The sequence below is a fragment of the Chiloscyllium punctatum genome, chromosome 30 (assembly GCF_047496795.1).
Source record: "Chiloscyllium punctatum isolate Juve2018m chromosome 30, sChiPun1.3, whole genome shotgun sequence".
In the NCBI taxonomy this organism is placed as follows: Eukaryota; Metazoa; Chordata; class Chondrichthyes; order Orectolobiformes; family Hemiscylliidae; genus Chiloscyllium; species Chiloscyllium punctatum.
The window spans coordinates 51,097,872-51,114,853 of NC_092768.1; the positions used below are offsets into that span (position 1 = coordinate 51,097,872).

The following is a 16,982-nucleotide window of genomic DNA, read 5'->3' on the forward strand; positions in this document are numbered from 1 at the left end:
GAGAAAAACTACGAAGCCTGGCAATGTCCTTTTGATTTTAAAGTGCTTCAGTGTTAGACTTGGGTTAAAATATTGCACCTCAGCAGTCATGGACTGAACTATCATAGTAACTCTGAAAATGGTAAAGGTTTTGATGGAAACAGGCAGAGTAAATCAGACATGATTGTGTGGAGTATTTCACAATTCAATCTGTGACTGTCAGGTACCAGGTAAAGGAACCCACCAGCAGGTACAGCCTGAGAGCTGGTGAGAGAGACCTTCGACTGTCTGCCTTTATAGCTGCAGCCAGGTGTTTCTGGAGAGGGAGCGGGTCACTGTCAACTTGAAGTCTCTCATGATTGGTAGTCATGACAAGAGGTATAGTGACTCTCCCTCTCTCTCCAACACTGGTGTCCTGTTTTTTTTGTCCCTCTCTCTCTGTCTCTCTCTCTCTCTCACACACACACACACAGACACATACACACACACAGCCCCCTCTCTCTCTCACACACACACACAGCCCCCTCTCTCTCTCTCACACACACACAGCCCCCTCTCTCTCACACACACACACACTGCCCCCTCTCTCTCACACACACACACACACACACACACTGCCCCCTCTCTCTCTCTCACACACACACTCACACTGCCCTCTCTCTCTCTCACACACACACAGCCCTCTCTCTCTCTGACACACACACACACACAGCCCCCTCTCTCTCTCACACACACACACTGCCCCCTCTCTCTCACACACACACACACATTGCCCTCTCTCTCTCACACACACACACACACAGCCCTCTCTCTCTCACACACATACACACACACAGCCCTCTCTCACACACACACACAGCCCTCTCTCTCTCTCACACACACACACACACAGCCCTCTCTCTGTTACACACTTTCTCAACAATGTGCTCCTGTCTGCCTGGCGCCCTCTGCCGTACCCCCTCGCCCCCGCACTTGTCCCCTGTTTCTCTGATCATTTTCTTCGGGGAATTTTTGACCGAAACTGGGTCCTCGTTGAACTGCTCGGAACCGACAGGGACGGAGTCAGGAGCCAACCTACAATTACTCACATCCAGACCGAGCGGGACCGCCAACTGTCCGTCCCCGGCACCGAGAGCGAGCTCCCGGCCTTGGGTTAGAGCAAGGATGCTCTGTCTGAGAGGGAGATCGTACAGGTTCCAGTCCTGAGCATGGCACACCTCCATCAGCGCCTTCTCTGCAGCTCACTTCCTCAGCCCCACCTCTGAAAGTGCAACTGAAAGTAACTTCAGATCCGAGAGAGAGAGAGAGATAGAGAGCCAGCACCACCCAGACTGGATCACTGCGGACCCCCCACCCCCCCCCCCAACTCCCGGCTACAGAGAGAGACCACTGAGGATCTCACGGGGCAAGGGATCACAGTGGATCATAGAGTCATTGAGATGAACAGCATGGAAACAGGCCCTTCGGCCCAACTCGTCCATGCTGACCAGATATCATAAATTAATTTAGTCCCTTTTGCCAGCACTTTGCCCATAACCCTGTATTCATTTATCATCCAGATACCTTTCAAATGCTGTAAATCACACAGGGATAGAGGATCACAGCAGATCACACTGGGATCACACAGGACAGAGGCATCACACAAGAACAGGGGGATCACAACTGGTCACACTGGGACAGAGAGATCACAACGGGGTTGAGGGGTCAAGGGTGGACAGGGATCACAGCAGAAGAGGTGAATCATAGCAGGACGGGGGGCTCACAAAGGATCACACTGGGATCAGCCAGGGACGGAGGAATCACACTTGGATGGAGAGATCAGAATGGATCACACTGGGACAGAGAGATTACATCGGGATGGGGGATCACAGTTGAACAGGGAATAACAGCAGGGGACGTGGATCACAGCTGATCACATCAGGGCAATGGATCAAGCCAAATCACACCAGGACAAAGGAGCTACCATTGGTGGAATGTGGGATCACAACAGATCACTACATGGTTACACTACAACAGGGGTATCCCACCAGAACAGGTTAGTCACGTGGGAAACTGGGGGAGAGCATCGGATCACACAGGACAGAGAAATCAAATTGGGATTGGGGGAGAATGAGGAGGTCAGATTAGAATTGGGTGAATGATGCGGTCAGATTGGAATGGGGGGAATGAGCGGGTCAGATTGGGTTTTCAGGGATGAGGGAGTCAGATTGGGATTGGGGGAATGAGGGGGTCAGATTGGGATGGGGGATTGAGGGGGTCAGATTGGGATGGGGGATTGAGGGGGTCAGATTGGGATTGGGGAAATGAGGGGGTCAGATTGGATTTGCGGCAATGAGGGGGTCAGATTGGGATTGGGAGGAACGAGGGAGTCAGACTGGGATTGGGGTAGAATGAGGGGGTCAGATTGAGATTGTGGGGAATGAGGGAGTCAGATTGGGATTGGGGAAATGAGGGGGTCAGATTGGGATTGGGGGAATGATGAGGTCAGATTTTGATTGGGGGAATACGGGGGTCAGATTGGGATTGTGGGAATGAGGGGGTTAGATTGGGATTGTGAGGAATGAGGGGGTCCAATTGGGAATGGGGAGAATGAAGGGGTTAGATTGGGATTGGGGGGAATGAGGGGATCAAATTGGGATTCAGGGGAATGAGTGGGTGAGATTGGGATTGGGGGAATGAGGGGTTCAGATTGGGATTAGGTGGAATGGTGGGGTCAGATTAGGAATGGGGGAATGTGGGGGTCAAATTGGGATTATGGGGAATAAGAGGGTCAGAGAGGGATTGGGGAATGATGGGGTCAGATTGGAACTGGGGGAATGAGGAGGTCATATTGGGATTGGTGGAATGAGGGGGTCCGATTGGGTTTGTGGGGAATGAGGGGGTCAGATTGGGATTGTGGGGAAATAAGGGGGTCAGATTGGCATTAGGGGAATGAGGGTGTCAGATTGGGATTGGGGGAAAGAGGGGAATGAATGGGTCAGATTGGGGTGGAATGAGGCAGTCAGATTGGGATGGGGGGGAATGATGGGGTCAGATTGGGATTAGGAGAATGAAGGGGTCAGATTAGGATTGTGGAGAATGAGGTTTCAGATTGGAATTGGGGTGAATGAGGGGGTTAGATTGGGATTGGGGGGTTGAGGGTGTCAAATTGGGATTGGGTGGAATGACTGGGTCAGATTGGAATTAGGTGAATGAGGGGGTCAAATTGGGATTGGGGGGAATGAGGGGATCAGATTGGGATTGGAGGAATGAAGAGGTCAGATTGAGATTGGGGAATGAGGGTGTCAGATTGGGATTGGGGGAATGAGGGGGTCAGATTGGGATTGGGGAAATGATGAGGTCAGGTTGGGATTGGGAGAATGAGGGGGTCAGATTGGGTTTGGGGGAATAAGGGGGTCAGATTGAGATTGGAGGAATGAAGAGGTCAGATTGAGATTGGGGAATGAGGGTGTCAGATTGGGATTGGCGGAATGAGGGAGTCAGATTGGGATTGGGGGAATGATGAGGTCAGGTTGGGATTGGGAGAATGAGGGGGTCAGATTGGGTTTGGGGGAATAAGGGGGTCAGATTGGGATTGTTGGGAATGAGGGGGTCAGATTGTGACTCAGGGGAATGAGGAAGTCATATTGGGATTCGGTGGAATGAGGGGGTCAAATTGGGATTGGGGGGAATGAGGGGATCAGATTGGGATTGGAGGAATGAAGAGGTCAGATTGAGATTGGGGAATGAGGGTGTCAGATTGGGATTGCGGGAATGAGGGGGTCAGATTGGGATTGGGGAAATGATGAGGTCAGGTTGGGATTGGGAGAATGAGGGGGTCAGATTGGGTTTGGGGGAATAAGGGGGTCAGATTGAGATTGGAGGAATGAAGAGGTCAGATTGAGATTGGGGAATGAGGGTGTCAGATTGGGATTGGGGGAATGCGGGAGTCAGATTGGGATTGGGGGAATGATGAGGTCAGGTTGGGATTGGGAGAATGAGGGGGTCAGATTGGGTTTGGGGGAATAAGGGGGTCAGATTGGGATTGTTGGGAATGAGGGGGTCAGATTGTGACTCAAGGGAATGAGGAAGTCATATTGGGATTCGGTGGAATGAGGGGGTCAGATTGGTACTGAGAGTAATGAGGAGGTCGCATTGGGTTTGTGGAAATGTGTGGGTCAGATTGAGATTGCAGGGAATGAAGTGGTCAGATTGGGATTGGGACAATGAGGGGGTCAGATTGGGATTGGGGGGAATGAGGGGATCAGATTGGGATTGGGAGAATGAGGGGGTCAGATTGCGATGGGGAGAATGAGAGGGTCAGATTGGGATTGGGGGAACGAAGGAGCCAGATTGGGATTGAGGTAGAATGATGGGGTAAAATTGGAATGGGGGAATGAGGGGGTCAGATTGGGATTGTGGTAATGAGGAGGTCAGATTGGGATTGGGGAATGATGGGGTCAGATTGGGATTGGGGGAATGAGGAAGTCATATTGGGACTGGGGGAATGATGGGGTCAGATTGAGATTGGGGGAATGAGGGGGTCAGATTGGGATGGGGGAATAAAGAGGTCAGATTGGGATTGGAGGAATGGCGGGATCAGATTGGGAAATGGGGGAATGAGGGGGTCAAATTGGGATTGGGGGGAATGAGGGGATCAGATTGGGGTTGGAGGAATGAGGAGGTCAGATTGGGATTGGGGGAATGAGGGGGTCAGATTGTGATGCGGAGAATGAGAGGGTCAGATTGGGATTGGGGGGAAGAGGGAGTCAGATTGGGATTGGGGGAATGATGGGGTCAGATTGAGATTGGGGGAATGAGGGGGTCAGATTGGGATTGGGGAAATGAGGGGGTCAGATTCAGATTGGGGGAATGAGAGGGTCAGATTGGGATTGGGGGAAATGAGGGGGTCAGATTGGCATTGGGGGAATGATGGGGTCAGATTGAGACTGGGGGAATAAGGGGGTCAGATTGGGATTGGGGGAATGAGGGGGTCAGATTGGGATGGGGGGAATGTGGGGATCAAATTGGGATTTGGGAAATGAGGGTGTCACGCTGCGATTGGGGGGAATGAGGGGGTCAGATTGGGATTGGGGGAATGAGGGAGTCAGATTAGAATTGTGTGGAATGGGGGAGTCAGATTGGGATTGGGGGAATGAGGGGGTCAGATTGGGATTGTGGGGAATGAGGGAGTCAGATTGGGATTGGGGGAATGATGGGGTCAGATTGAGATGGGGGAATGAGGGGATCAAATTGGGATTGGGGAAATGAGGGTGTCACGCTGCGATTGGGGGGAATGAGGGGGTCAGATTGGGAATGGGGGAATGCGGGGGTCAGATTGGGATTGGGGAAATGAGGGTGTCAGAATGAGATTGGGGGAATGAGGGGTTTAGATTGGGATTGGGGGGAATGAGGGGTGCGATTGGGATTGGGGGAAAGAGGGGTTGAGATTGGGATGGGGGAGTGAGGGGGTAAAAGGGATTGGGGGATTGAGGGTGTCAGATTAGGATGGGGGAATTAGGGTGTCAGATTTGGATAGGAGAAATGACGAGGTCAGATTGGGATTGGGGGAAAAATGGGGTCAGATTTGGATTGGGGGAATGAGGGGGTCAGTTTGGGAATAGAGGGAATGAGGGGGTCAAATTGGGATTGGAGGGAATGAGGGGGTCAGATTGGGGATAGGGAGAATGAGGGATTCAGATTGGGATTGTGAGAATGAAGGGTTCAGATTGGGATTGTGGGGAATGAGGGTTCAGATTGGAATTGGAGTGAATGAGGGGGTCAGATTGGGATTGGGGTGAGTGAGGGTGTCAAATTGGGATTGGAGGAATTATGGGATCTGATTGGGATTGGGAGAATGAGTGCGTCAGATTGGGATTGGGTGGAATGACTGGGTCAGATTGGAATTGGGCAAATGAGGGGGTCAAATTGGGATTGGGGGGAATGAGGGGATCAGATTGGTATAGGAGGAATGAGGAGGTCAGATTGGGATTGGGGGAATGAGGGGATCAGAATGGGATTGGGGAATGAGGGGGTCAGATTGGAATTGGGGGAATGATGAGGTAAGGTTGGGATTGGGGGAATGAGAGGGTCAGATTGGGTTTGGGGGAATAAGGGGGTCAGATTGGGATTGGGGGAAAAATGGGGTCAGATTTGGATTGGGGGAATGAGGGGGTCAGTTTGGGAATAGGGGGAATGAGGGGGTCAAATTGGGATGGGGGGGTAAGATTGGGAATAGGGAGAATGAGGGGTTCAGATTGGGATTGGTGGAATGATGAGGTCAGATTAGGATTGGGGGAATGAGGTGGTCAGATTGGGATTGTGGGGAATGAGGGGGTCAGATTGGGATTGGGTGGAATGGCAGGATCAGATTGGGAATGGGGGAATGAGGGGGTCAAATGGGATTGGGGGAATAAGAGGGTCAGATTGGCATTCTGGGGAACGAGGGAGTCAGATTGGGAAGGAGGTAGAATGATGGGGTAAGATTGGAATTGGGGGGAATGAGGGGGTCAGATTGCGAATAGGGGGAATGAGGGGTTCAGAATGGGATTGGGGGAATGATGAGGTCAAATTGGGATTGGGGTAATGAGGAGGTCATATTGGGATTGGGGATTGATGGGGTCAGATTGGGATTTGGGAATAAAATGGTCAGATTTGGTTTGTGGGGAATGAGGGGGTCAGATTGTGACTGACGGGAATGAGGAGGTCATATTGGGATTCGGGGGAATGAGAGGATCAGATTGGTACTGAGAGGAATGAGGAGGTCATATTGGGATTGGGGAAATGAGGGGGTCAGATTGGTACTGAGAGGAATGAGGAGGTCATATTGGTTCTGGGGGAATGAGGGGGTCAGATTGGGATTTGGGAATATAATGGTCAGATTTGGTTTGTGGGGAATGAGGGGGTCAGATTGTGACTGACGGGAATGAGGATGTCATATTGGGATTGGGGAAATGAGGGGGTCAGATTGGTACTGAGAGGAATGAGAAGGTCATATTGGTTCTGGGGGAATGAGGGGGTCAGATTGGGATTTGGGAATATAATGGTCAGATTTGGTTTGTGGGGAATGAGGGGGTCAGATTGTGACTGACGGGAATGAGGAGGTCATATTTGGATTCGGGGGAATGAGGGGATCAGATTGGTACTGAGAGGAATGAGGAGGTCATATTGGGTTTGGGGAAATGAGGGGGTCAGATTGGGATGGGGGAATAAGGGGGTCAGATTGGGATTGGGGAATTGGATGTGTCAGGCTGGGATTGGGGGGAATGAGGGGGTCAGATTGGCATTGGGTAATGATGGGGTCAGATTGACATTGGGGGAATGAGGAGGTCAGAATGGGATGGGGGTGTGGGGATCAGATTGGGATTGGGAAAATGAGGGTGTCAGGCTGGGATTGGGGGGAATGAGGGGGTCAGATTGGGATTGGCAGAATGAGGGGGTCAGATTGGAATTGTGGAGAAATGAGGCGGTCAGATTGGGATTGGGGAATGATGCAGTCAGATTGGAATGGGGGGAATGAGCGGGCCAGATTGGGATTTTGGGAATGAGGGAGTCAGATTGGGATTTGGGAAATGAGGGGGTCAGATTGGGATTGTTGGGAATGAGGGGGTCAGATTGGGATTCAGGGGAATGTGGGAGTCAGATTGGGATTCAGGGGAATGTGGGGGTCAGATAGGGATTGGGGGAATGAGGGGGTCAGATTGGGATTGTGGGGAATGAGGGAAGTCAGATTGGGATTGGGGTGGAATGAGGGGGTGAGATTGAGATTGGAGGGTATGAAGGGGGAAATCTGGGATTTTGGGGAATGAGGGTGTCAGATTGGGATTGGGGAAATTAGGGTGTCAGATTGGGATTGGGGCAATGCGGGGGTCAGATTGGGATTGTGGAAATGAGGGGGTTAGATTGGGATTGTGATGAATGAGGGGGGCCGATTGAGATTGGGGAGAATGAGGGGGTTAGATTGGGATTGGGGGGGATGAGGGGATCAAATTGGGATTTGGGGGAATGAGTGGGTGAGATTGGGATTGGGGAGTGAGGGGGTCAGGTTGGAATTGGGGGAATGATGAGGTCAGATTGGGATTGTGAGAATGAGGCAGTCAGATTGGATTTGGGGGAATAAGGGGGTCTGGTTGGGTTTGTTGGGAATGAGGGGGTCAGATTGTGACTCAGGGGAATGAGGAGGTCATATTGGGATTCGGGGGAATGAGCGGGTCAGATTGGTACTGAGAATAATGAGGATGTCATATTGGGTTTGTGGAAATGAGGGGGTCAGATTGAGATTGGGGGGGAATGAGGGGGTCATATTGGGATTGGGGCAATGCGGGGGTCAGATTGGGATTGTGGAAATGAGGGGGTTAAATTGGGATTGGGGGAATGTGGGGATCAGATTGGGATTGGGGAAATGAGGGTATCAGGCTAGGATTGGGGGGAATGAGGGGGTCAGATTGGGATTGGGGAAATGATGGGTTCAGATTCGGATTGGGGGAATGAAAGGGTCAGATTGAGATTGGTGGGAATGAGGGGGTCAGATTGGCATTGGGGGAATGATGGGGTCAGATTGAGGTTGGGGGAATGAGAGGGTCAGATTGGGATGGGGGGAAATGTGGGGATCAGTTTGGGATTGGGGAAATGAGGGTGTCTGGCTGGGATTGGGGGGAATGAGGGGGTCAGATTGGGATTGGCAGAATGAGGGGGTCAGATTGGAATTGTGGAGAAATGAGGCGGTCAGATTAGGATTGGGGAATGATGCGGTCAGATTGGAATGGGGGGAATGAGCGGGCCAGATTGGGATTTTGGGAATGAGGGAGTCAGATTGGGATTGTGGAGAATCAGGGTGTCAGATTGGGATTCAGGGGAATATGGGGGTCAGATTGGGATTGGGGGAATGAATGGGTCAGGTTGGGATTGGGGGGAATGAGGGGGTCAGATTGTGATTCAGGGAATGTGGGGGTCAGATTGGGATTGGGGGAATGATGAGGTCAGATTGGGATTGTGGGGAATGAGGGAGTTAGATTGGGATTGGGGTGGAATGAGGGGGTGAGATTGAGATTGGAGGGAATGAGAGTGTAAATCTGGGATTTGGGGGAATGAGGGTGTCAGATTGGGATTGGGGAAATGATGGGGTCAGATTGGAATTGGGGGAATGATGAGGTCAGATTAGGATTGGGGAATGATGGGGTGAGGTTGGGATTGCGGTAATGAGGAGGTTATACAGGGATTGGGGGAATGATGGGGTGAGGTCGAGATTGGGAGGGAATAAGGGGGTTAGATTGGGATGGGGGAATGATGGAGTCTGATTGGGTTTGGGGGAATGAGGGAGTCATATTGGGATGGGGGAATGTGGGGATCAGATTGGGATTGTGGAAATGAGGGTGTCAGGCTGGGATTGCGGTGGATGAGGGGGCAGATTGGCATTGGGGGAATGATGGGGTCAGATTGAGATTGGGGGAATGAGGGGGTCAGATTGGGATGTGGGTGTGGGGATCAGATTGGGATTGGGGAAATGAGGGTGTCAGGCTGGGATTGGGGGGAATGAGGGGGTCATATTGGGATTGGCAGAATGAGGGGGTCAGATTGGAATTGTGGAGAAATGAGGCGATCAGATTGGGATTGGGGAATGATGTGGTCAGATTGGAATAGGGGTAATGAGCGGGCCAGAATGGAATTTCGGGAATGAGGGAGTCAGAGTGGTATTGGGTAAATGAGGGTGTCAGATTGGGATTGTGGGAAATGAGGGGGTCAGATTGGGATTGAGAGGAATGTGGGGGTCAGATTGGGATTGGGGGAATGAATGGGTCAGATTGGGATTGTGGGGAATGAGGGAGTCAGATTGGGATTGCGGAAATGAGGGGGTCAGATTGGCATTGGGGGAATGATGGGGTCAGATTGAGATTGGGGCAATGAGGGGGTCAATTTGGGATGGGGGGAAAGTGGGGATCAGTTTGGGATTGGGGAAATGTGGGTGTCCGGCTGGGATTGGGTGGAATGAGGGGGTCAGATTGGGATTGGCAGAATGAGGGGGTCAGATTGGAATTGTGAAGAAATGAGGCGGTCAGATTGGGATTGGGGAATGATGCGGTCAGATTGGAATGGGGGTAATGAGCGGGCCAGAATGGAATTTCGGGAATGAGGGAGTCAGAGTGGTATTGGGGAAATGAGGGTGTCAGATTGGGATTGTGGGGAATGAGGGGGTCAGACTGGGATTGAGAGGAATGTGGGGGTCAGATTGGGATTGGGGGAATGAGGGGGTCAGATTGGGATTGTGGGGAATGAGGAGTCAGATGGGGATTGTGGGAACAAGGGAGTCAGATTGGGATTGGGGTGGAGTGAGTGGGTCAGATTGAGATTGGAGGGAATGAGGGGGTAAATCTGAGATTCGGGGAATGAGGGGGTCAGATTGGGATTGGGGAAATGAGGGGGTCAGATTGGGATTCAGGGAATATGGGGGTCAGATTGGGATCAGGGGAATGAATGGGTCAGATTGGATTTGGGATGGAATGAGGGGGTCAGATTGTGATTCAGGGGAATGTGGGGGTTAGATTGGGATTGTGGGGAATGAGGGAGTTAGATTGGGATTGGGGTGGAATGAGGGGATGAGATTGAGATTGGAGGGAATGAGGGGGTAAATCTGGGATTTGGGGGAATGAGGGTGTCAGATTGGGATTGGGGAAATGTAGGGGTCAGATTGGGATTGTGGAAATGAGGCTGTCAGGGTGGGATTGGGGGGAATGAGGGGGTCAGATTGGGTTTGGGGGAATGAGGGCATCAGATTGCGATTGGGGGGAATGAGGGTGTATGATTTGCGATGGGGGAATAATGGGGTCAGATTCGGATTGGGGGAATGAAAGGGTCAGATTGGGATTGGGGGGAATGAGGGGGTCAGATTGGCATTGGGGGAATGAGGGGGCAGATTGGCATTGGGGGAATGATGGGGTCAGATTGAGATTGGGGGAATGAGGGGGTCAGATTGGAATGTGGGTGTGGGGATCAGATTGGGATTGGGGAAATGAGGGTGTCTGGCTGGGATTGGGTGGAATGAGGGTGTCAGATTGGGATTGGCAGAATGATGTGGTCAGATTGGAATGGGGGGAATGAGCGGGCCAGATTGGGATTTCGGGAATGAGGGAGTCAGATTGGGATTGGGGAAATGAGGGTGTCAGATTGGGATTGTGGGGAATGAGGGGGTCATATTGGGATTGAGAGGAATGTGGGGGTCAGATTGGGATTGGGGGAATGAATGGGTCAGATTGGGATTGTTGGGAATGAGTGAGTCAGATTGGGATTGTGGGAATGAGGGAGTCAGATTGGGATTGGGGTGGAGTGAGTGGGTCAGATTGAGATTGGAGTGAATGAGGGGGTAAATCTGAGATTCGGGGAATGAGGGGGTCAGATTGGGATTGGGAAATGAGGGGGTCAGATTGGGATTGGGGAAATGAGGGGGTCAGATTGGCTTTGCGGGAATGATGGGGTCAGATTGAGATTGGGAGAATGAGGGGGTCAGATTGGGATGGGGGGAATGTGGGGATCAGTTTGGGATTGGGGAAATGAGGGTGTCTGGCGGGGATTGGGGGGAATGAAGGTGTCAGATTGGGATTGGCAGAATGAGGGGGTCAGACTGGAATTGTGAAGAAATGAGGCGGTCAGATTGGGATTGGGGGAATGAGGGGGCAAATTGAGATTTTGGGAATGAGGGAGTCAGATTGGGATTGGGAAATGAGGGGATCAGATTGGGATTGTGGGGAATCAGGGGGTCAGATTGGGATTGTGGGGAATCAGGGGGTCAGATTGGGATTCAGGGGAATATGGGGGTCAGATTGGGATCAGGGGAATGAATGGGTCAGATTGGATTTGGGATGGAATGAGGGGGTCAGATTGTGATTCAGGGGAATGTGGGGGTCAGATTGGGATTGTGGGGAATGAGGGAGTTAGATTGGGATTTGGGTGGAATGAGGGGGTGAGATTGGCATTGGGGGAATGATGGGGTCAGATTGAGATTGGGGGAATGAGGGGGTCAGATTGGGATTGGGGAAATGTAGGGGTCAGATTGGGATTGTGGAAATGAGGCTGGCAGGGTGGGATTGGGGGAAATGAGGGGGTCAGATTGGGATTGGGGGAAATGAGGGCATCAGATTGCGATTGGGGGGAATGAGGGGATATGATTTGCGATGGGGGAATGATGGGGTCAGATTCGGATTGGGGGAATGAAAGGGTCAGATTGGGATTGGGGGAATGATGGGGTCAGATTGAGATTGGGGGAATGAGGGGGTCAGATTGGAATGTGGGTGTGGGGATCAGATTGGGATTGGGGAAATGCGGGTGTCTGACTGGGATTGGGGGAATGAGGGTGTCAGATTGGGATTGGCAGAATGAGGGGGTCAGATTGGAATTGTGGAGAAATGAGGCGATCAGATTGGGATTGGGGAATGATGTGGTCAGATTGGGATTGGGGTGGAATGAGGGGGTGAGATTGACATTGGAGGGTATGAGGGGGTAAATCTGGGATTTTGGGGAATGAGGGTGTCAGATTGGGATTGGGGAAATGAGGGTGTCAGATTGGGATTGGGGGAATGCGGGGGTCAGATTGGGATTGTGGGAATGAGTGGGTTAGATTGGGATTGTGATGAATGAAGGGGTCGGATTGAGATTGGGGAGAATGAGGGGGTTAGATTGGGATTGGGGGTAATGAGGGGATCAAATTGGGATTTGGGGGAATGAGTGGGTGAGATTAGGATTGGGGAGTGAGAGGGTCAGGTTGGAATTGGGGGAATGGTGAGGTCAGATTAGGATTGGGAGAATGAGGCAGTCAGATTGGGTTTGGGGGAATAAGGGGGTCAGGGTGGGTTTGTTGGGAATGAGGGGGTCAGATTGTGACTCAGGGGAGTGAGGAGGTCATATTGGGATTCGGAGGTATGAAGGGGTCAGATTGGTAATGCGAATAATGTGGATGTCATGTTTGGTTTGTGGAAATGAGGGAGTCAGATTGAGATGGGGGAATGTCGGGGTCATATTGGGATTGGGGGAATGATTGGGTCAGATTGGGATTGCAGGGAATGAAGGGGTCAGATTGCGATTGGTGTGAATGAAGGGGTCAGATTGGGATGGTGGAATGAGGGGGTCAAATTGGGATTAGGGGAATGAGGGGGTCAAATTGCGATTGGGGGAAATGAGAAGGTCAGACTGGGATTGGGGGGAAAGAGGGGATCAAATTGGGATTGAAGGAATGAGGAGATCAGATTGGGATTGGGGGAATGAGGGGGTCAGATAGGTATTGGGGGGAATAAGAAGGTCAGATGGGGATGGGGGAACAAGGGAGTCATATTGGGATTGGGATGGGGTAAAATTGGAGTTGGCGGGAATGAGGGGGTCAGATTGGGATTGGGGTAATGAGGATGTCAGATTGGGATTGGGGAATGATGGGGTCAGATTGGGATTGGGGGAATGAGGAGGTCATATTGGGACTGGGGAATGAGGGGGTCAGATTGGGATTGGGGGAATAAGGGGGTCAGATTTGGTTTGTGGGGAATGAGGGGGTCAGATTGTGACTGAGGGGAATGAGGAGGTCATATTGGGATTCGGGAAATGAGGGGGTCTGATTGGTACTGAGAGGAATGAGGAGGTCTTAATGGGATTGGGGAAATGAGGGTGTCAGATTGGGATTGTGGGAAAGATGGGGTCAGATTGGGATTGGGGGAATGAGTGGATCAGATTGGGATTGGAGGAATGAGGAGGTCAGATTGGAATTGGAGGCATGAGGGGATCAGATTGTGACAGAGAGGAATGAGGAGCTCAAATTGGGATTGGGGAAATGAGGGGGTCAGGTTGGGATTGGGGTAATGAGGACGTCAGACTTGGATTGGGGAATGATGGGGTGAGATTGGGATTGTGGTAATGAGGAGGTCATACTGGGATTGGGGGGAATGATGGGGTCAGATCGAGATTGGGCGGGAATAAGGGGGTCAGATTGGGATGGGGGAAATGAGGATGTCAGATTGGGATTGGGGAATGATGGGGTCAGATTAGAATGGGGGGAATGAGCGGGCCAGGTTGAGATTTCGGGAATGAGGGAGTCAGATTGGTATTGGGGAAATGAGGGTGTCAGATTGGGATTGTGGGGAATGAGGGGGTCAGATTGGGATTGAGAGGAATGTGGGGGTCAGATTGGGATTGGGGGAATGAATGGGTCAGATTGGGATTGTGGGGAATGAGGGGGTCAGATTGGGATTGGGGAAATGAGGGGGTCAGATTGGGGGGATAGGGGAAATGAGGGGGTCAGATTGGCATTGGGGGAATGATGGGGTCAGATTGAGATTGGGGGAATGAGGGGGTCAGATTGGGATGGGGGAATGTGGGGATCAGTTTGGGATTGGGGAAATGAGGGTGTCTGGCTGGGATTGGGTGGAATGAGGGGGTCAGATTGGGATTGGCAGAATGAGGGGGTCAGATTGGAATTGTGAAGAAATGAGGTGGTCAGATTGGGATTGGGGAATGATGCGGTCAGATTGGAATGGGGGGAATCAGGGGGTCAGATTGGGATTCAGGGGAATATGGGGGTCAGATTGGGATCGGGGGAAAGAATGGGTAAGATTGGATTTGTGATGGAATGAGGGGGTCAGATTGTGATTCAGGGGAATGTGGGGGTCAGATTGGGTTTGGGGGAATGAGGGGGTCAGATTGGGATTGTGGGGAATGAGGGAGTTAGATTGGGATTGGGGTGGAATGAGGGGGTGAGATTGAGATTGGAGGGAATGATGGGGTAAATCTGGGATTGGGGGAATGAGGGTGTCAGATTGGGATTGGGGAAATGTAGGGGTCAGATTGGGATTGGGTGGAATGACTGGGTCAGATTGGAATTGGGCAAATGAGGGGGTCAAATTGGGATTGGGGGGAATGAGGGGATCAGATTGGTATAGGAGGAATGAGGAGGTCAGATTGAGATAGGGGAATGAGGGGGTCAGATTGGGATTGGGGGAATGAGGGGATCAGAATGGGATTGGGGAATGAGGGGGTTAGATTGGAATTGGGGTAATGATGAGGTGATGTTGGGATTGGGGGAATGAGAGGGTCAGATTCGGTTTGTGGGAATAAGGGGGTCAGATTGGGATTGAGGGAAAAATGGGGTCAGATTTGGATTGGGGGAATGAGGGGGTCAGTTTGGGAATAGGGGGAATGAGGGGGTCAAATTGGGATTGGGGGGTAAAATTGGGAATAGGGAGAATGAGGGGTTCAGATTGGGATTGGGGAATGATGAGGTCAGATTGGGATTGGGGAATGAGGTGGTCAGATTGGGATTGTGGGGAATGAGGGGGTCAGATTGGGATTGGGTGGAATGGCAGGATCAGATTGGGAATGGGGGAATGAGGGGGTCAAATGGGATTGGGGGAATAAGAGGGTCAGATTGGCATTCTGGGGAACGAGGGAGTCAGATTGGGAAGGAGGTAGAATGATGGGGTAAGATTGGAATTGGGGGGAATGAGGGGGTCAGATTGCGAATAGGCGGAATGAGGGGTTCAGATTGGGATTGGGGGAATAATGAGGTCAGATTGGGATTGGGGTAATGAGGAGGTCAGATTGGGATTGGGGATTGATGGGGTCAGATTGGGATTTGGGAATAAGATGGTCAGATTTGGTTTGTGGGGAATGAGGGGGTCAGATTGTGACTGACGGGAATGAGGAGGTCATATTGGGATTCGGGGGAATGAGGGGATCAGATTGGTACTGAGAGGAATGAAGAGGTCATATTGGGATTGGGGAATGAGGGTGTCAGATTGGTACTGAGAGGAATGAGGAGGTCTTAATGGGATTGGGGGAATGAGGGGATCAGATTGGTACTGAGAGGAATGAGGAGGTCATATTGGGATTGGGGAAATGAGGGGATCAGATTGGTACTGAGAGGAATGAGAAGGTCATATTGGTTCTGGGGGAATCAGGGGGTCAGATTGGGATTTGGGAATATAATGGTCAGATTTGGTTTGTGGGGAATGAGGGGGTCAGATTGTGACTGACGGGAATGAGGAGGTCATATTGGGATTGGGGAAATGAGGGGGTCCGATTGGTACTGAGAGGAATGAGAAGGTCATATTGGTTCTGGGGGAATGAAGGGGTCAGATTGTGACTGACGGGAATGAGGAGGTCATATTGGGATTGGGAAAAGGAGGGGGTCAGATTGGGATGGGGGAATAAGTGGGTCAGATTGGGATTGGGGAATTGGATGTGTCAGGCTGGGATTGGGGGGAATGAGGGGATCAGATTGATACTGAGAGGAATGAGGAGGTCATATTGGGATTGGGAAAAGGAGGGGGTCAGATTGGGATGGGGGAATAAGTGGGTCAGATTGGGATTGGGGAATTGGATGTGTCAGGCTGGGATTGGGGGGAATGAGGGGGTCAGATTGGCATTGGGGTAATGATGGGGTCAGATTGAGATTGGGGGAATGAGGGGGTCAGAATGGGATGGGGGTGTGGGGATCAGATTGGGATTGGGAAAATGAGGGTGTCAGGCTGGGATTGGGGGGAATGAGGGGGTCAGATTGGGATTGGCAGAATGAGGGGGTCAGATTGGTATTGTGGAGAAATGAGGCGGTCAGATTGGGATTGGGGAATGATGCAGTCAGATTGGAATGGGGGGAATGAGCGGGCCAGATTGGGATTTTGGGAATGAGGGAGTCAGATTGGGATTTGGGAAATGAGGGGGTCAGATTGGGATTGTTGGGAATGAGGGGGTCAGATTGTGATTCAGGGGAATGTGGGGGTCAGATAGGGATTGGGGGAATGAGGGGGTCAGATTGGGATTGTGGGGAATGAGGGAAGTCAGATTGGGATTGGGGTGGAATGAGGGGGTGAGATTGAGATTGGAGGGAATGAGGGGGTAAATCTGGGATTTGGGGGAATGAGGGTGTCAGATTGGGATTGGGGAAATGACGGTGTCAGATTGGGATTGGGGCAATGCGGGGGTCAGATTGGGATTGTGGAAATGAGGGGGTTAGATTGGGATTGTGATGAATGAGGGGGTCCGATTGAGATTGGGTA

General features: G+C 51.6%; 1 protein-coding gene across 1 annotated transcript in view; it reads right to left on the bottom strand.

Annotated features, from left to right (window-relative positions):
* Positions 1 to 16,982, bottom strand: part of LOC140455602 (proteasome subunit beta type-5-like) — a 97,963-nt gene that overhangs the window by 12,993 nt on the left and 67,988 nt on the right. The window contains 1 exon segment of the mRNA XM_072550516.1: positions 1,068 to 1,213. Within this exon segment, the coding sequence (XP_072406617.1) occupies positions 1,068 to 1,213 (146 nt within the window).